The 20,690-nt window shown below is 51.1% G+C and overlaps 2 protein-coding genes across 6 annotated transcripts in view; one reads left to right on the forward strand and one right to left on the reverse strand.

Moving 5' to 3' along the window:
* The window catches only part of Mtus2 (microtubule associated scaffold protein 2), a 249,149-nt gene extending 246,403 nt beyond the window's left edge, over positions 1-2,746 (forward strand). For all 3 annotated transcript variants that reach the window (XM_028878051.2, XM_037198378.1, XM_028878052.2), the window contains one exon: positions 35-2,746. In XM_028878051.2, coding sequence (XP_028733884.1) covers positions 35-248 — 214 coding nt within the window. In that variant the 3' untranslated portion in view covers positions 249-2,746. The remainder of the gene's footprint in view (positions 1-34) is intronic.
* Positions 2,747-5,791: 3,045 nt separating this feature from the next.
* The window catches only part of Slc7a1 (solute carrier family 7 member 1), a 74,746-nt gene continuing 59,847 nt past the window's right edge, over positions 5,792-20,690 (reverse strand). For all 3 annotated transcript variants that reach the window (XM_028878053.2, XM_028878055.2, XM_037198380.1), the window contains 8 exons: positions 20,386-20,504; positions 19,620-19,842; positions 18,418-18,557; positions 14,975-15,077; positions 12,970-13,187; positions 12,560-12,726; positions 11,997-12,105; positions 5,792-10,565 (listed from right to left, as the gene is read on the reverse strand). In XM_028878053.2, coding sequence (XP_028733886.1) covers positions 10,462-10,565; positions 11,997-12,105; positions 12,560-12,726; positions 12,970-13,187; positions 14,975-15,077; positions 18,418-18,557; positions 19,620-19,842; positions 20,386-20,504 — 1,183 coding nt within the window. In that variant the 3' untranslated portion in view covers positions 5,792-10,461. The remainder of the gene's footprint in view (positions 10,566-11,996; positions 12,106-12,559; positions 12,727-12,969; positions 13,188-14,974; positions 15,078-18,417; positions 18,558-19,619; positions 19,843-20,385; positions 20,505-20,690) is intronic.

Raw genomic sequence — 20,690 nt, forward strand, 5'->3', positions numbered from 1 at the left:
TCAGTAGGCCTGACCCTCATTCTTCCCCATGCAGACAACTGTCGGAGGAAAATGCTAACCTCCAGGAATACGTGGAGAAAGAGACCCAGGAAAAGAAGCGACTGAGCCGAACCAATGAAGAACTACTTTGGAAGCTCCAAACTGGGGATCCAACCAGCCCGATTAAGTTGTCCCCAACATCCCCGGTGTACAGAGGCTCCTCCTCTGGACCCTCCTCTCCAGCCAGAGTCAGCACCACACCTAGATGACATCGCTTCGCCACCCGCAGGAGCTCAGGCTTCTGTCCATCCGAGGCAGTGCTGGCCAGGTGCTGGTGGCCGTCCTGTGCGCATGCCCGGTAGCTGCATCCGCATCGTAGGCAGCGTCCTCTCTGACCCCTGTGTGAGACCGTCCTGGTGTTGGCACGTAGAAAGGTGTGAGCAGCAGAGTCCGGTGTCTAAAAACGTTTTAGTGTAGTTAGAGGCAAGAGAGAAACTAGTTAAGAGGCAAGAGAGAAACCGCTCCAATTGTTCTTGAGAGATGAACTTTCACAGCAGAAGTTAGGTCCGTTACCAACAGCTCCATTTGGGATACACAAAACCCTCCCGTACTACTGCGTGGGTATATTCAGACATGTGGGGATACACATGTGGCGATTCTGAATTGCATTTTTTTTATAACATAATGCGCTGACATATTTTAGTGATGGTCAGCAGTTTTCTAAGTTGTGCCTAAGAATTATTGGGAAATGAAAATGCATTTCTACCTAGTTTCCTGGAAATATTTCTACCCAAAATAGAGAAGGAAAAAAAAGAAGATAGAAGCACGTCTCTCTGCCACTGAGTGGTACCCTGCTTAACACAAACACCAGCGATTTGTAGATGGTAACTGCCTTTGGAGCAATTAGCTTCTTAGCCCACATTAGGTGGGGTCCCTGCTACCCCACTGCAGGATTTAATTATGACTCCTCCCATCCTGAGAGGATGAAATGTAGCGGGAGAAACACTGAGGGGTCCAGTGGTTTGGCCAGTGTTTTTCCCCTTAGTGATTCATTATAGTTTTGAAAACACCAGTTTAGGTCTTTCCCCCTCTAAATAGCATCTTGGAGTCCATCATCAAGCTATTATTGCATCCTCAGGAAGACCCAGAGGAGTGTGACCTTTGTAGTGAGGGTGAGCATGAGCTTGGAGAAAAGCAATACCGTGTGCATGGCCCATCCTCCTGAAGGAAGAGTCCTGATAGGGGCCGCGCTCGACCAGGCATAGAATAAGGACGTGTCTGCCTGTCGTTGCCTTTCACAGGCAACCCCCACCACCACCCCCCATTTTCAGTTCAATTCTTTGACTCAACCCCATCACCACACATCAAGATGGCTCAGGGGTTCTAGTCAGGGCTTCCAGAAACCAACCTTTCTGTCTGGGGGGTGGGGTGGGGTGGGGTGGGGTGGGAAGCCAGTTCTAAAGGTGCTAGATCATCCTTTCTGATGGGGGGTCACTAGGGCTGCGCCTGGCTGTGGTCCTGTCTTAGCCCTGGAGGCTCTCCCAAATAAGGGAGGCCAGTGTACCAGCCAGCCAGCAGCCAGCAGCCGCTGAACTGGTCTTTGTGTCCAAGATGGTAGAGTTAGAACATGAAAAGTATTCATGTAGCGCTATGGAAGATTAGAAGCATGACCCACAGAAGAGAAGTAGTTTTGTCCGTCAATACAGTGGTGATAATGATACCTTTGTTTCCTGTATATGACAAAGACCCTTCACTTCCTAAGCATGGGCCTGTCTTTGAGCATGCCCAAGAGGAGAAGAGCCATGGTGTCAGCTTGTCCAAGGACATGCACATGGCTAACACTGAGGCAAATGTGGTCTACATCCCTCCCGTGGCCAAGGTGGGCTTCCTGGTCTCAGGTGCATCTGACTGTCACCAATCTCCATGGGGCTTGCCCACTCTGGAGACATACACAGTCGTCACACATTGAAGAAACAGGTCTTTCTCCTTTAGCTCTGCATGATACCGGGATACTGAGTTGGGCATTCCCGTAAGAGTAGCTCGTCAGTTCAACGCACAGTTCTTCATTCTCCTAGCAGGCACAACCTGCAGGCGTAAGTTTGGTGGCCGCTTAGCGCTCCGATCTAGGACCCACCTCCACAGCGGTACCTGCTGATGGCAGGTACTCAGCAATGCAGACTCGGATGGGAGTGGAGAGTGTGGTACAGCGTGTTAGGCTGTTGTGGTCAGAGTGGTAGCAATGTTAGATCTGTGTAACCTCATTAGGGGACTAGAGCTTTGCCCTAACCAGCCTTGACCTTGGGCACTTGAACCAATTTCCCCATGGCCCTGGCTGTGTCTCTCCATCACAGACCCCTCTCACGTATGGTGCCCCACTTGAGTCCTGAGACCCAGGTGGCCCAGCTGCTGTGCCTCTCCTGTGATCCTCCTGTCTCCACGCTGCGGTGACCAGGACCTCTCAGCGTGGGAATCCATCTGCCCTCATCCCCAGGCTGGGACACTGCGTCCTCCCCTCTTGCTACAGACGGACCTGCCAAAGTGCTAGGTTCGTGGAGTCAGGAGGTCCTGCTGGCCGGTTCCCACTCACTTGCCATAGGCTGGGACCAGGTTCTGGTGGTGTCAGGATAGGTTGGGGGCTTGGGGTCTGGTACTCTGGGATTAGTGGAAGGGGCAACAATGTTCTTTTTCCTGCCCCTCCAGTTTCTGTGTTCCATATTTGTGTTGAACTCTAACGCTTATTAAAACGAACCTGAGGGATTTTCCATGATACCTGTGTGATGTGTGTAACTGGAGACATGTCCCATTCAGGCTTGAGATGCCAGACAGTAAAGCAAGGCTCTTTTGATAACCACCTCTGTGGGTGCTGGGTTGACTCTGCTCCCAGACTCAGCAGGCCCAAAGCTGTGTGCCTTCCCGACAGCCCTCCACCTTGGAGCCAAGCATTCAAACAGATGACTGGTGTGCTTATTCTCATTCAAACCACCACAAGTGGCCAAGATGCAGCTTTGCTCATTCTAGTCTGAAATCAGCCACGCTTCCCATCTCACCGGCCTTCCACTGTGGATTATGGCCGGTTTGTCCACCCTAGCCTGGCCCTAGAGTGTCCTACAGGTGCCTGACATTGCTTGGGGGGTCAGAAGGGAGACCCAAAATTTCCAGTTCCAGTTCATTTTGGTGGGGTGTGTGGGAGTGGCAGGAAGACCACAAGTCTGCTCTTGTAAACAGTACCTGACTAGCTGCCCCTATGTCCATGGCGCTTCCTGGCCCCATGATGAAGCCCCCAAGACCCCCTGCAGGCCAGCCCTGCTTCCCAAATGACAGAGAGCAACCTAATGATTAATGCACAACTTGTCACTACGTCTTCAACTCTTAGTCTCTCCAGGGAGTAGCGTGTCCCCGACATTTTAGTAGCTACCGTTCATTGTCCTCTTCTCCACCCTGTGTGGCAAACATGGGTGATACCAGCACCTGCATTTATAAAAGGGCTGGGTGGTGACCCAGCCCCTGGCAGGTTTAAGAATTGAGAGCGGCACCAGCTAGGGACAACTGTGTCCTGTCCCATGGCTGATTCACTGTGGGCAGAGGAAACTCGGGCCTCCAACCCCTCATCACCTTTTCTGAACCAAGGAGCCTTGACGATCCCAGCTCACCTGTGTGGGAGACTCGTATCGGGTCACGTAGGAACCCAGGTATCGGATGGAACCCTCCTGATGGTTGGAGGTCGTTCTCAAAGCAGCTGCTGCATTAGTGGATGGTACCAATGGACAACTGTGGTCTTCTGACTCTCTGAGCTCTCATGTGTGCTGATGTGGTCCAGAGCCTGTCAACTCTGGGGTCTGTATCAACTGTGCACGTGTCCACATACCTGTTTAGACTATATTTCTAGCCTGGTGGGCGAGCTTAACTCAGCGAAACGAGGGGGCTCCCTTTGAGCAGGGGATGCCAGGCTACAGCGGTCATTTCCAATCCTCCCCACGGCAGCCGTATATCTGCCCAGGTCTGTGGAGTTGGCAGATGGCAGATGCAGCTGAAAGAGAGGGCAGCTAGCTCCCTGGGCTACGGGGGTCATAGACTCTTCAAATCCTAGAATACTGAGCCACAAGGGGACAGATATGACTCTCTGCAAGTGTTTCATAACCAAACAGGGCGAGGGGAAGTCTGCTCCACAGGACGTTCCCCCCCACCCCCCCACCAGACCCCACAATGGAAAGGGTTTTTTGAAAATCGCTGATGCCTCTGCATGCCTTTGAAGGCTATGAGCATAGCACCCAATGTCATCCACTAGATGGCACTGGGGAGCTGCAGGAATTAGGGCCCACATTGCATTTAGCCCAATTCAAGCTGGCCAGACATGGTAGCCTTTTGTGGGTTTTGAGCCAGGGTTTCTCTGTGTGGCGCTGGCTGTCCTGCAACTCGCTTTAGAGACCAGGTTGGCCTTGAACTCACAGAAATCCACCTGCCTCTGCTTCTGCCTCCCAGGTGCTGGCTGATAACTTCTTTCTTAATGAACTTCAGGACCAAGACATACCTGTGCCTATTTCTCGGTTCCAGGGCACATGGAGTATTCTCTGGGTGACTTTTGTGAGATGGGACTGGACTGATTCTTGCTCCCCTGTAAGCTGTATCTAACAGTAACATGGAGGTGTCCTGTATTTCCCTAATACTGCCCACCGTTGTTTCACACTGCCCAAGCTCAGGGGTCCGCTGATCAACGAAGGGACACTAGCCCACTCAAGCATGGCTCTGGCAGGCCTTGACCTTCTCCTTAATTCCCTCTGCATTGCTAAAAACCATTTGGTTACATTCCGGAAGCTAGCCGCCAAGGTCTCGTCCCATATTTGGCCAATCCCTCCTCCTGAGGCTGACGACCAGGGTCCAGCTATCAAAGTATTGAAATCCATCAATCAAAAGGCCCCTCTGGCTCACCTATTTAACACGTTCAATTAAAATGCCACACCTCATCTTAACATACGGGTTTCCCACTTTACCTTTACAAACTGGCATTTGCCTATGGGCCACGGCTGTCTCCCCCCTATCCAGAGGCAGTCCTCCGTCCCTCAGGGACAAATGCCCCTCCCTTTCTGGAACAAATAAATCTCCTTTGTGCTGAGGACTTGGTCTTAGGGGTCCTGAGCTGATACTTTTACCTTCAGTCAAGGGACGTCAGATGTGTGATACGCATCCTTATAGATTCCTGACACTTAGTTCTGGTGCTTGGTGCCAGAATTACACCCTGGGTGTCTGCCACCACCACTATCAGTTGGGAAAACACAGAGGTTAAAGCTTAGCTTCTGCCTCATTCCAGCCTATGAATCACTGCTCCGCATGGAGGGCCTGAAAGCCTGACTGGCTGAACTTGCCTCCTGTGCAAGAAATGAATGAGTGGGAAGTGTGCCCGACCCTAGAGCACTGGGGAGTGAGATAACAATCATCCTCAGATGAGTTACAGTCTTATCCCCAGCCTGTGCTCTGCACAAAACCTGTTTCCTCTAAGATGGTGTGTGTGAGGCAGCCAGGGCAAGCCTCTGGTGTCTGTAGACTGAGCGGGGTTTTGCTGAGACTTAAGATGGATGGCTGGTGATCTACATCCAGGTGAGTCTGGAGGAGTGAAGGAGAGAGAGAGCCAAGTCTGGAGGGACAGGCCTAAAGCCAAACGGCTTCTAGAAAAATCGACGCCATAGGAGTAAAGGCCCCAGCTGTGCGCGGCGGCGACGCAGCAGAAAGACTCTGAAGTGGCCAAGTGAGCCCTTGGCTCTTCAGACAGCAACATGCTCAGGAGCCAAGAGCTGCCAGCACACCCGAGACCACACAGTGTGTGTGGAAGCCAGACAGGATTTATTAGCATCTGCAGAAGCATGAGATAATGTACCACAAAATAGCTTTGATTTTATGACACAGATCTATGGGAGGGGGGTCACCAGTGTACAATGTATTCAGCAACAAGGGGGAACATAAGTTTCACATTTTTAAGAAAGGGCGATGGATGACACCTGCACTTGGCCTTAAAATAAAATATAATTAAACCACGGGAATCCAGCAGAGACCAGCTTGATTTACAGTTAGCATCAGTCTTAACCTAATGTCACCATTATAAGAAACTGCAAGACTGTTAGAAAAATAGAACCTCAAACAAGCAAAAAAATATATACAATTTACATAATGAAAAACCACACATAACTCTTTTAATAATGGCTCCATGTTCAGTAGAAGGAAAAAAAATTGTCCCGGAGAAACCACGACTATTCAGGTTTGATAATAAACCAACCCTCATCAGTATCATCACCCTTTGTGATCCATAACCCATTGAGGCTGCAAGGCACAAATGAAGCAGGAAATATCTTAAATACATATATATATTATAATTTCTCAAATGGGAAAATAAGTCCCAAACTCAAAAAGCTTGACAAGGAACACAAAGGTAACCCTTGTCAATAAATTAGTCCATATATGTCTTCCTAAACCTTGCTTCCTGGCCCTGCTGGGCATTCCAGCGCCCTGAGAAGATGTCTGGATGTGATCTTTCCTCTCCCCCGGGGGCTCTTTCGTCAGCCATTCAGTACATGTAACAGAATGGTCCAGGAGGGTTCCTTGGTCACTATGTCCCAAGACCCTTGGCCACACCACATTCCCAGCTCAATAGAGCAGTGGGTACAAAAAGACCGGATTAGAGTGAGGGAGGTGAACCCCAGCTGGGAATTTTTTTTTTTTTGCCTTAAAAATAAAATCCATCACGACCAAATTGGCCTCAGGAGTGTAGCGAGTTGTATCCATACACTGTGTCAATAAAGCATTTCATGACCCCAAACAAGCCTAACAAGATGGACAGCGTGCTCTCCTCCAAGGAGCCTTACTTAGAATCTTCTCATTACGATAGCAAACAGAAGGTCTGAGTTACATAAAATAACTGTACATAACATACATTCAGTTCTGGATTTGAATTCCGTAACAGTTCCACGCATCATGTATCCTCTGTCCAGCGATTCCCTTCGCGAGGAGCTCAACCAGACGTGGACTCAAACTCCCTTTTCCCACCACCTACCAACACGCCCAAGGGATGGGCACCCTGGCACTTAGACCCCCCCCCAACATTCCTTAGTGCTTGGGTGCCAACAGTGAGCTCTTATTAGAAAGATGTAAGTGTCTGTGGAGACATGGGACATTCAAGTCAGAAAGGATGGGCCCTGGTGAGAGCCAGGCATGTTTGCATTGTAGGTAGGTACACAGGCCAGCAGCGCCTGCCCACGCTTATCCCAGGAATCCGGGTTCTCACACTGCTGTTTCCGAGCTTCATCCAGTGTTCGATGAGTTCCTCTCTAGAGGGGATGTAAACACTAGCCAATTCAGAATGTCTGCCTGGGGTCAGGGGGCAAGGCACCCACATGCCCACTGATGTTTCTCAGCCCTGTGCATGAAAAGCAGCAGGCAACAGACAGGGTGGGGTGGGGTGGGGTGCACACACCGGTTGGGCCAAACGTGCAGGTCACTAAGGGCAGGTGGGTGGCACATGGTGTCCAGACCACCTCGTCAGCACAGGGGGGACAGGATGGCTGTCAGATGGAGATGTGAGATGATGGGCCACTGCCACTATAAAAGCAAACCGTGAGCAGCCAGAACAGCACAAACCCTGCAATCTCCCAGAGAACCGCCCGGGACGACAGGCCTCTACTTTTTCCTTGTTTGCAAGGTAAACCCACCAATGCCTGGCTGTACAGTGTGGGCAGGGATGGGGTATGGGCATGGTGTGTACGCATGCTTCCACGCATATACATGGGGGCCCAGTGTCTCTATAAACAGCATCCCCCTCCCCCACCAGGGCCACCTTCTGGAAGGCGGAGACATCTTGTACCCATTCCTAAACAGAGCTCCCTGGGGATTGGCTTCTTCATGAACTTCGACCCAGAGACAGGAAGGGCACAAACTCACGGAAAAACGGGTCTTTCCAATGTGAATACTCTAGTCGGAGATAAACGAGGCATGGAATGTGTCTTTAGAAAAATGTCCAAGTCCCAACTAGGTAGGAAATACTGGCCAAGCTGGGCAACAGAATGAGACCCTCCTGTGGGTAGGAGGCTAAGAGATGGGACACTGTCAGGTTTTGATTTTTGTTAGTGTGTGTTGTTTTGGTTTTTGGCTTGTGTATTTCAGGAGGAAGAACTGCAATGGGACAAAAATCGTATTAGAGGCTCACTCCAGGAGCGTGCCATTCTGTGGCCAGTCAACTTATTATGCAGGTCATCCTGACTCGGAAGTGGGGACAGGGTGCCTGCCCCCTACAACCAGGGCCTGTGGGTGCTCCTGTGTCTGCCACCGTCAGGAGAGATGGCGGTGGCGGGTCAGACCCCTGAATACACCTTCCCGCTGCTGGCGGGCTGTGGGCCGCTGAACTGTCAGCTGTCAAGACTGCGAGGCTGCCGCAGACAGAGGGGTCCATCCAGAAGGCAGTAACAGAGAAGGAGTGGTGGTTCCTACCTAGACTCTAGTACTCAGGAGGCCGAGGCAGAGGCTAGCCTGGGCTACAACACCAAAGTCCAGGTGAGCTACCGAGTGAAACCTTATCCCGAAAGAGAAACCAAAGAAAGAAAATAAAGTGAGCAGAATTCTCCCAATGCCTCACTGGGTTCTCCCTTCTCCTTTGTCTACGTAGAAAAATAACAAGGAAAAGAAAATCAGACAAATATTTAACAGGCCCTCAGAAGACAACAGATAGTCAAGACCTGAACAAAATAAGTTAATAGTTATCAAAATATTTCACAGCACCAATCTACATAAATTTAAATACCTTTCTTTGGAAACTCAACCTTTAGGGTCTTACAATACTCCCTTTGGAATATTCTCGGACAGCCTGTGAGACAAAGCACCCGGAAGGTGGTCAGGGCCTGGCACAGAGGCCTGGATTGGCCGCCCAGATGCCCTCCGCTAGCTGACCTAGCCTTCAGGCTGTTTCACTGGTTCCCTAATTTTCTGTGGTTCTGGGGATGGAGCCTGACACCCTGCACATGCTACATGCCATCCTGTATTTCCAAGAACCTTCTAGAACAGCGGGGAGGACAGCGCCATCGGTTTGCCCAGCCTGTTTCCACCAGACTCCTGCCAAGGGCCAGAGAGGAAAGGAAGCTGGGTCAAAACATCATCATCTACATTGGCCTAAGACACTGGCCTTCCCCACCCCAGCGTCGGGGAGGGGGCTGGCTCTGAATGGCTCTAAAATGAGAATTCACCAGCCATCTTATCATCCTTGGTTTGTCTACATAGAGTAAGGGAAAGAGCGCAGGCCCTGATGCCCCACCCAGAGAGCCGAGGGGCAGGCATTACGCAGGGAGCCTAAGGAAATCTCAGCACCAGCAGCAGGCAAAGCCACCACAGCACGCGGAAGACAGAGACTACAAGAGGAAGAGAGACTACAAGAGGAAGAGCAGCAGGACCCCAAGCCACGTCATGTGCAGACCTCACGCCGTGAGCCACAAGCTGATGGCACTCGGCAATTATTTGGCTATTTTCCAAGGTAACATTAAGCCCCAACCTAATCTGGTGGAGCGATTCACAGCAAGCAACAGGAGGACTCCACAGCACTCCTCAGATGTAAGAGGCCACACGGATCACATCAGAGGCCAGGAAAGCGCCACAGCCTCGGGACACTGAGCCAACACCTGTCTGAAGAACCTTAGAAGACCCAAGAGCCTGACTCAATCCTAATAATACGACCTCACGTTCCATGACTCAGGACAGTGAGGGCGGAGGCCAAGAGCAGCAGAAGCCGATGCAGGCCTGCCTGGGATGGGACTAGAGACTGTCCTCTGGTCCATGTGAGCAGAGCTGGCCTTCCCACCTCGACACCACCAATCCCTCTAAGGACCGCCCATCTTCTATGCTCACGACGAATGGCCCATGCCATGCTGGGGTCGGTCACAGTGTCACAGAGGCTGGGAAAGGGCGTGTGGACCCCAGGCCGGAAGTAGTAAGCTGAGATCAGTTCCTCCTCGTTGGGTACTCTGCGGTTGATCGGCAAGTGGGCAGCACTGCCCGGGGACATGCGGTCTCACAGGGCTAGTCTTGCATCTTGTGGGCGGGAGGCCGCCGTCCTGACCTGGGCTGACAGAGAGATGCTCGCTCAGGATCTGGAGTGTGTACATCAGCAATACCAGGGTGGTACCGGGAAGGGAGGCCTGCTTCCCGAGTAAGAGGAGAAGTGGGGGAGGGGGGGCTTCCTTCTGCTGGGACAGCAGCAACAGCAAAGGGCCGAGCTGGCAGAGAGAAATGAGACCAGGGAGCTGTCCGGAAGTGACCAGGACCCCATGAGCTGGCTGCAGGGCTGTCCGGCCAGGTTATGGCAGCTGTGGCTGAGGCTCCAGTCCAGCTCACAGCACCTTCGGTGACCTCGGGGATGTGAGCGGATCCTGTGGCGTGGGTGGAGAGAGTGGGAAGGTCCCGGGGCCTTTATGGGCACCCCTCAACCGCTGCCACCTCGGGGGGTGAGGCTTCACGTCATTTGCACTGGTCCAAGTTGCTGTCCGGAGTCCTTGCCTGGCCAGCAGCCAGGGACGCCTCTTCGCTATGCCACAGCCCATAACCGAAGTAGATGGTGAAGCCTATGGGGAGAGAGGGGGGGACGGAGGTGTGAAGGAAGTGGGCGGAGCTGCCAGACCCGGACTGGCTTAGGAGTCACAGAGGGCTGCCCAGGCAGACTCCAACCCCAGGAGAGGAAACACAGGGCCCCAGAGAGGAGGTCAGCCAAAGTCCTGGTCCTGCTTCCGCCAAAGCTACGTGGGACCTGAGCAGCAAGGTGTTGGGCTGTTGTCTGCCATTAGGTGGCCTCAGAGTACCAGAGAGACACTGTTCCTTCTTCTAGCAGGTACTCTGCCTAGATTGGCCAGCTGGCTCTGGTTTTTCTACATAAGTAACCTTTAGATGGACGATAACCAGGACATGTAGTGAGCGCAGGAGGCAGAGCCCTGGCCCGGCCTCCAGGACTCCCCACATCTGTACACCCACGAGGGACTGGGACCACATAGCTCAGGGCCACCTGTGCAACCTACATAGGAATGCAGTCCCGAAGGGCTCAGCTGCCTGGAGTCCAGGGGTGACCTCACACTCTACAGCACAGGCACCTCTGCTCTGTAGGGATGTCGGGAATAGTCATCCCCCACACCTCCGCCACCAAGAACCAGGTCATAGTGGGCTGTGGACAGCTCTCTAGATTGTAAAGCAAATGAGGACCTTTTCCTGGAATGTATGAAGAAAAGGTGTAAGGTGCTACTCATGAGCTTCTACTCAGGGTCTCAGGGTTGGAAGGCGTGGTAAGGGTGTGTGGCCCCAGGATACACATCAACGCTAGTCCCCCAGGCCATCAGCACCACAACCGGGCACTGAATGAAAAGGATTAAAACCAGCTCCAAGGTGAGATGCCTGAGGTGGGGGAATGGAGGGGAGGGTACACACCACCAGCCCCAGTGAAGGCTGGCCAGCACCCAAGCAGGCACCCCCAGACTAAACTGAACCCAGCCCCCAAGTTGCGTCAAACCCTGGCGGTCTTCTGTCCAGAACAAGAGATCTGTCATCCTATGAAGAGCCTTCCACTTGGCAACACGCCCCACCACATGCTGCCTGCTGGCAGAGGTACTCTGTAGGAGGTACTCATGTAGAAGTACTCTATGAGCCTGGAGCCCATACAGGCCAGGTGCTGGCCAAGCGGGGGCAACCCAGACTTTCTGTCTGGAGCAACTGGTGCTTTCTTAATAACTAGCCCTCAGACCTCACACTTGAAACTTCAAGATCAAGCCTGATGAGATAACTATCTTGGGCAACAGCCTATTAAAAATATCTAAAAAGGAAGGAGGTCTAGCAAGCCACTGACCACTCATGTTTCTTCACGTTTTCTAAGGTAAAAGGAGGCAGGGTCTGCAACATTAACTACCCAGCTAAGAAGCAGGAGGGAAAATGAGCAGCCATACGTGGTAGACTCCAAGAGAAGCTGGGACACCAAACGTGTGCCACTCAGCAAAACCCACGACCTCACGTACCTATCAGCATCCACACTGCAAACCGGACCCATGTGCCCTGATCCAGCTGCATCATGAGATAGACGTTCACAAAGATGCTCAAGACGGGAAGTATGGGGACAAAGGGTACCTGCAGAGACATGAGGCAGTATCAGATCTGATGAGGCGGCACACCCAACAGCCCGCTCCAAACAGAACTGCCCACACATTCCTCGTCAGAGACTAGAAGAGGGAGGTCCATGTCATCCCCAAGGTTAAACTGTGTTATTATCATTTGAAAACTGCAGAGGCCTTGGTCACCTCCAATGCCAAGCAATGTGTGACATCAGAACATTTAATAAGAGGCCCTTGGAGACAAGGTGTGCCCAACTGAGGACCAGGGAGACAGAGGGGCTCCTGTTTCTAGAGACAGGCCCTGACTTGGCAAGACACTCTGTGCTCCGAGGGTCCCTGAGCTTAGTTGGCAAAAGCTACCCTTCTAAATTCCCAGGCCTGGCCGAGCCACAAAGGCTCAGCCTCTCTGCAGAAAAAACAGTGTCTGCGACCCATCAGTGTGTTCCCTACAGGCCTGCCAAGCTGCTCACCTTAAACGAGAGCTTGGTCTTGCTCTCAGGCTGCCTCCAGATGATGCCTGTCACCAGCATGCAGAGGAGGACTGAGCCTGTCATGAGAAAGACTGCCCACAGCGTCCCTTCGGCCAGAGCCTCTCTTGCAAGCACAGCCACAATGCACACGATGATGATAAGAACAGCTAAGAGAGAGAAAAAGAAGAGCGGGGAGAACCCCCATAGGTATCATGTATCTCCCCAAATCTTCCGGAAGGAGACTGTGTCTGTGTCATGAATTAAATGAGGGTGAAAAGCTGGTATCACTCACCTCTCCCACCTGCTCCCCCCCCCCATCCCAACCCTACTCTCATCCCTGTGGACCAGAAGCCATACAACACCAAGACGCCAGACTTCCAACCCCTTCCCAGGAAAAGGGGAGCTCTTACCTAGGAGGCTGGCTGACACATTCACAATTAGCCCTGAGAATTTGGATGGCTCCATATTCTTGGGGGAGAGTACGGTTTTCAGAGAAAACTTCTCGGCTACCGGTAAAAAGCCTGTCTGGGAATCACTGGCACTGACCAGCTCATTCTGGTCTACGTGATCTAACTCATCGGTGGTTCTGGCCATCTGGTATACCAGGTTAGGTTGTTCTGGCTGGTACCTGTAAAGATATGCCCACAGCATGAGTGCTGTTATCCACTTTTGTTTCCATACCCAGCTCCAAATGGACACTCACCACCTCCTCAAGCAACAGCACACATGGAGTGAACACATGTCCATGCAGGCAAAATACTCATACACATAAAATAATAAAACTAAATCTAAATAAAATTGTGAGTGAATCTCTGTGAGTTCAAGGCCAGCCGGGTCTACAGAGTGAGGATTACACAGAGAAACGCTGTCTCGAAAAGCCAAAAGAAAAAGAAAAACAGAAAAGACACACATGTCCAGCGTGGTGGTGCATGCCTTTAATCCCCGCACTCAGGAAGCAGAGGCAGGCGGGTCTCTGTGAGTACAAGGCCAGCCTGGTTTACAAGTGAGTTCCAGGACAGCCAGGATTACACAGAGAAACCCTGCCCACCCCCTAAAAACGAAAGGACACACAAACCAGTTTAACTTGTTAATGAGCCTTCAAAGATAAGGTGCCTGGGGCATGGGACATAAGTGGGTAGAACGGTGTAGTCTCTAGCAATACAAGAACCAAGGACAGGTCAAGTCCTTCCTACTTTGGGCCAACACTCAACCTTGGTGTCCTCACTTCGGAAGGAACAATGGGGGACCACTGGGAAGTGGTCCAGTTCTCTTGATCAAGGAAGTAGCTGTGGCCCTTGGCTGTGACAAGGCTCAGGCACTTCTCACCAAACCATTGTTGTCCAGAACTCCAAGTGAGGCCAAAGATAAGCAGTAACACTTCCACTTTCTGCAGGAAGCTGGAGAATCCTTGACTCCAGGCTGGCGGAAGGGTAAACTCTGTCTGCATGACCTAACTAGATGGAGCGATTCTAAAACTCCAAGTGCCGTGGAGTAACTACAGAGCCAGGCACAACCGTGGCTCTGAGAACTGAGCCCGTGGCGCCGTGACTTCTAAGACGCGCGCTGCCTGCAGATGACGCATGTGCTTACATGAGGGCGGTTCCTTGCCTTCCCAACCAGACAAGTTCTCACCAGCTTTTGAAAGCAGAGTGCCTTTTGAATTGGTTTGCAGAGAACCAATTCCAAGCACAGGAAGAGCGTGCAGCAGGAGAGGTAGCTGTGCCTCCCACAGACTCACCTCTGCATGGTCATTTGGCCAATTAGGAAAGAAGGCAGAGCCCAAAGAACACGTTAGTGTTGAGCTTCTAGAATTGAACAGGGGTCCATGAACTTGTCTGAGCTGAGTCCGCAACGTCACTAGGGACCAGCCCAAGTTCTATGGAAATTGCGTGCTGGAAAAAAAATGAAGCTATTTGCCTTCTAAGAAGAAATACCTAAAAAGAAGGAAGCTCTGGCTGGGTAACAAACACTAGTCATTGTGAATACATGTTCTCATGACAAATGCCACCTGTGACCATCCTGAGAGCAGATTTCTGTTCCTCCACGGCCAAGCAAAGATGGAGGCCAGGAGTGTGCTTTGGGAAGCTCTGGGTGGGTGAGACACCACGGTGCCAAGCTTCTGTAGCTCTAAAGCCAATTTCATGCTCCTGCTCTCAAAAGATAATCAGAATCAAGTGTCCCTGAAAGCTACACCACACCGTGTGGTGGGATTCACTCCCAAGTGACAGAATAAGAAGGCTACAGAAGCATCCCACCGACCTGCTCTCACAGGCTGTAGATTCTGCTGATGTAATCTGGGGCTAGAACCCAGGATCCTCTGTCCCAGCAACGGGAAAGCCATTTGTCAGAACTGTTAGTACAGCCACAATGGGGCTGTTTGACGCTTGTCATGGAACCCAGGAAAGCCATACATACCTTAACACCAACACACAGGCAGCCACCAAAGAGTAGGCCAGGAGAGTGCCAATGGACATGAGGTCTACCAGGTCCTTCAATTCAAAGAGGAAGGCCATCACAGCTGGGGAGAAGACAGACATCAGGGTTGCCAGTGGCCTCTGCCCCCTCCTATAGTTAGGACGACCACTCATCTGTAATCCGGGGTACACTCCCAGCCCCACCCTCACTCAGCCTGTCCATGAGAGAGACACGTTGCTCAGCTGAAGACAGGCTCAAGGTTGAAAGAGTTCTCAAGAAATAGTAGAAGTAATTAACATTAAAATTTGCATAGAGAGTACTTTCATTTATTTTATTATTATTATTTTTATAATCTTCCAAGCCAACCCAGCTAAGATTACATAGATAGTGAGTGGAAGAGCCAGGATCTGCATCCGATTCTTGTAACTCTGACCCCACTGTGACTTCTGCCACATGTTGGCGACTCATGGACAGCCACATCCATGCGTCCAAATGTACATCTATCTTCCACCCATTTGTCTTCCTCCATCTATCCATATTCACTCGTCAGTATTCCATCCATCCATCTACCCAACCACCCATCTATCTATCTGTCCACCCATCCATCAGCCATCCACCAATCCATCTATCCATCCATCCACTCATCCATCTATCCACCTATCCATCTATCCATCCATCCACTCATCCATCCATCTACCCATCCATCTACCCACCCATCCATCCATCTATCCATCCATCCACCCATCCATCTATCCATCCACCCACCCATCCATCTATCCATCCATCTACCCACCCATCCATCCATCTATCCATCCACCCACCCATCCATCTATCCATCCATCTACCCACCCACCCATCCATCCACCCATCCATCTATCCATCCATCCATCCATCCATCCATCCATCCATCCATCCATCTATCCTCCATCTGCTCATGTCTTTCTTCTATCTACTCCTTTATCCTCCATTCATTCTTCCACCCACCTTCCTCCATCCATCCATACTCTATTCACACATGCATCTATTCATCCTTGTTCATTCCATCCATCACTCATCCAGCTATTCATTCTCCTCCATCCATCACTCATCCAGCTATTCATCCTTTTCCATCCATTCATCCTCTTCCATCCTCCATTCATTCATCCATTCATCCTTCTCCATTCTCCATTCACCCAGCCAGGTATCCAGCACTGTTCCAGAGTGTGCCAGTCACTAAGTTCTAGGTACCCAGTCTTAAAGAGGGCAGGCCACAGTATCTGGCCTCCTAGCGTATCATCTAAAGATACCTGTATCATGAGAGACCAGTGATGGGAGGTCTGCTGCTCTGGGAAGACTCACCAGAGCTCCTCCTCTGGACAGGTGAGTAGGGAAAACAGCTGTCCTCACATGTGAAAGGTTCAATGTTATTCCTAAGTGGTACTATCCCGGTCACCAAGCCAAGCTTGCCAACCTGACACCCAACTCTGGCCTTTAGAAGAACTGAGCATACACGCTTGGGAGGTCCGTGTCAATGAGGGCACTGGCAAGATCTAGGTTCAATCTCTCATAGTATGATAAACATGTGTTTATGTAAAAATTCCCTGTCTATTTATGTCAGCGTATAATGCCAGTTTTCCCGTTTAAAAAATAATTTGGCAGGATCTACTTTGGGATATCTTCAAATCCCATGCAAATCAATACAAATTAAAGCAGGATCATGAAACTATCCGTTCCCCACAGACATCCCTGAAGTCCCATCAGATCAATGCAAGCCAAACAAATTTAAACTGACAATAAATAGTAAGATTAGAGAGCAGTGGAGGCCTTCAATATCATTGGAATGCTGTCCGACTGCACATGCCACACTCGCCTCGGTTCCTGCTCACAGAGAACCCCAAACTGCTACGTGTGAGGTGGTTTAAGAACAGCAAATATTAATCCCACATAAGGGGAGAAAAATGGACAAATACTTGGTCTGGCAAGTGGTGTGTATTTTAAAGTCACCTGGAAGATCACAGTTTGACCCCTTCTGTGAGCACAGCAAGGAATAATAAATAAATAATGCTAATAAAACTAGTACATCATTTGTTCATTGAAGATGGTCAATTGTCAGCTGGGTGGTGGTGAGGTACGCCTTTAATCCCAGGGCTCAGGGGCAGAGACACCCTAGTCTACAGAGTGAGTTTCAGGACAGCCAAGGCTACATAGCCCTGTCTCGAAAATTAAACCAAAATTAGATAGATCGATCGATAGATAGACAGACAGACAGACAGACAGACAGTAGATAGAGGTGGTCAGCTGTCCTGCTAGTCACCATTTGACAAGACACTGAGATACAAACTGTGTTGTACCATCTGTCCCGATTGATCAAAAAAGACCCGGGTGCTGGTCAGATCCTGCAAGGACCTGCTTCTGACATGAACACAAACAGGAATCAAGAGCAGTTCTGCCTTCCTGGGTGTGACCGTGGGCCTCTCCAGGCCACCACTGCTCTAGCCAGACAGTGGGCTCTAACCTCAGTCATGAAAGGCAGAAGTAGCAGACTGCAGGACACATAGCAGTGTGTACACAGGCTTCCTTCAGCCCCCCCCCCAACACACACACCCCATCATACGGCTCAAAGGTCCTTTAGTTTTCCAAGTTTATCTATCACAACTGTCCTCTTGGGGATGGACATGACTGCAGAAGAAACCCTCCTCTGCTCTGGGTCTACCACTATTTGAGGGCAAACAGCAACACCCTATGTATGCCCCCTGGGAAAGAGATGGTACATGTTTGAAAAAAAATGATTGTGAGGGACGTTCATGCTCCAGGGAATCTATAAGCTAAGATGCACGGACACTAGACTTGCTGGTGCGTACCCAGGAGTCCTTTTGGCTTGGGTTATGCAAGAGGCCGGCCTACCAAATTCTACACAAGGAAACACTCCTAGGCAGGAAAGGTAGCCGGCTTTGAAGGGATGGTTGTGGGGGTTCTGCCTACAGAGATCACAGGAGGAGTTAAACTCTAAGAACAATTCCATGCCATCTTCCGTAAGCCTGCCTTCTTTGTCTTTTATCTAGGGCTGGAGAGATGGCTCAGCAGTTAAGAGCACTGGCTGCTCTTGTAGAGGACCCAAGTTCAGCTCCCAGCACCCACATGGTGGCTCACAACCGTCTGTTAACTCCAGTTCTGGGGAACCTGATGCCCTCTTCTGGTCTCCACGGGCACCAGTCCCACACTGGGTGCACATACATACAGACAAAACACCCATATGCATAAAATAAATCTTAAAAAAAAATTTAAATGTGGTTATCTTTTAGTGAACCCTGTTCTGAGTGTAAAAAGCTGTAGTTTCAAAAGCTCTAATAAATGAGTTATGGCTTTTCACAGTTCACACAAACGAGTCCACTTCAAGATGCCTCCCTAGGAACGCTGATTTAGTTGTGCAAATAGCAGCATGGGAAACGAATTCCAATACTCACCAGCAATGGCGCCTGAGGTCACCGTAGCGATTACTGGTGTTTTGGTCCTCTCGTGGACTCTGGCCAAATATTTAAACAGTAGTCCGTCTTCAGCCATGGCGTAGATAACTCGGGGCATGGGAAACATGGAGCCTAGGAGACTGGATGAGAAAAAGGCAAAACACATGAGTAAAAACATGTCACCGGCAAACAAGGCCTTAAAAGACCTCGCATGACCGCCACCAAGGAAAGATACCCGCCCTCACCAAGATCCACTCCTCCATAGTGTCTGGCCCCCGAACCTCACAAAGCTCACACTGAAGGTGTCAGACCAATGAAAAGAATAGAGGCATCGAACACAAAGGAGCAGGCAGTCCAGGGGCAACACCCATGACCGGGTTCGTGCATTTACGTCTGCAATCGTTCTGGCTGAGGTAGATCATTAGCAGACAGTTTCTGTTTACACAAGCTGTCAGTGGGGAAGCACTGAGCATGTGTGCGTGCGCGCGTGCGTGCGCGCGTGCGTGTGTGTGTGTGTGTGTGTGTGTGTGTGTGTATGTGCTTATGTGTGTTGTGCACAGGTATACATGTGTATGTACGTGCCAGTGTGTGTGCTCGCACACGCATGTGTGTTGGGGTTGGGGGGTTAGGTGTCACTTTAAAAGGCTCCTTTGCTCAAAGGAGCGTCTGCCTTACAGTCAAACTAAAGGCCAAAAATAGAGCAAAGAGGGAACCCGGTTCAGAGGTCAAAGTCAGGAGCAGGAAGTCATTTCCTTGCCCAGCATCGTGTGCAAAAGTTGGCCTCAGTTCTTCGCAAAAGTATGGTGTTACCTGGCTTCACTTTCTGGGGTCTTTTACCGACATCAACTACAGTACGAAGAGAGTAGATGGAAACTTCCAGAAATATGCAACTGATAGTTTTACCTTTCTCTAATGTCAGTATAATAATGCTTCTATGATACCCTTAGCTACCGGTGTCAATCTCACGATGCCAAATTTATACAGGGTTTGGAACGATCTATTGTTTCAGGAATCCCCTGGAAGGCTCCGACGGTAGTTCCCCGTGGATACAGGGGAACATCTGTGTTACTAACACAAATAACTTAGAGCAACGGAATGCATGAGCCATGTCATTGGCATTGGGGTGCTGGGACTGATACACACAAGCCACACCACTGGCGTTGGGGTGCTGGGGTTGGGAGCGCTCAGGAAGCTGTCCTCACCTGGCGGAAAGTGCACAGAGGGAGCCGACAGCCACCGCGTACTTGGCTCCTTCCCAGTCACTGTACTTGAAGGCGCCGGGCAGTGGGCTGTCGGTGTCCAGGCAGGCGTAAGGCATCATGAGCGTGAGGGCTGCGGACACCCCGAAGTAAGCTACGAAGCAGATGAGGAGGGACGCCACGATGCCCACGGGGATGGCCTTCTGGGGGTTCTTGACTTCTTCCCCTAGAAGCAGCAGGTGTCAGTCAGAGAGAGGAGGAGCGAGAGCAAGAGACACCCCATCCTTCACATGATCCCACTAAAGCACAGGCCCCACAGGGCTCAGCCTGCAGGACCTGAGGTCTCCTGACCTTCCTGAGACAGAGCAGGGCACTAGGTAACACCCACCACACAACCAGAGCCCGGGAGGGTGTTCCCGACCTTTCTATCACAGTTCAGCTAAGGGAGAGGCTTGTTTCCTTTGGCTGAGAAAAGCTGAGAGGCTCAAGGGAGCCTGGATGTGCAGATACGCAATCAGGCTGCAGGCACACGGTCATTGTCCTTCTCTAATGACACATGTTAACGATGTAATTTCCTGTCAGGCCCTGCTCCTGGGGGATGGAGGAAGGCCACAGAGAGTGAGAGGAGACCAGCAGGAAACGCCAAAGCGACAGAGTTACTCCTGGGGGACCAGAGCAGCCAGTGGAATGTGCCGACAGGAAAGGAATGACTGCCAGTGGCTGCGGGGGAGGGAGCAGGGCCTCACGGGAGGAGGAGGAGTCCACAAACCTGTGGTGGCGATGCAGTCAAAGCCCACGAAGGCATAGAAGCAGGTCGCTGCCCCTGACAGGACGCCAGAGAATCCAAAGGGCATGAAGCCGCCCTCACCGTGTTTCAGGTCTGTGTCACTGGAAAAAAAAGAAAACAAAAACAGCAAAGCTTAGGACACCTGCTGGAGTTTCATTCTGGGGACAGCGCTGCTCTGAAGGACATGCACAGGGCGTAAGTCTCTCAGGCCACAGTCCCCAGGCCTCCAGTGAGGGCACTCAAGAGGGCAGCAGGCCTCTCGTGCCCAGGGCCCCAGTGGCACACAC

The sequence above is a fragment of the Peromyscus leucopus genome, chromosome 23, assembly GCF_004664715.2.
Source record: "Peromyscus leucopus breed LL Stock chromosome 23, UCI_PerLeu_2.1, whole genome shotgun sequence".
Lineage (NCBI taxonomy): Eukaryota > Metazoa > Chordata > Mammalia > Rodentia > Cricetidae > Peromyscus > Peromyscus leucopus.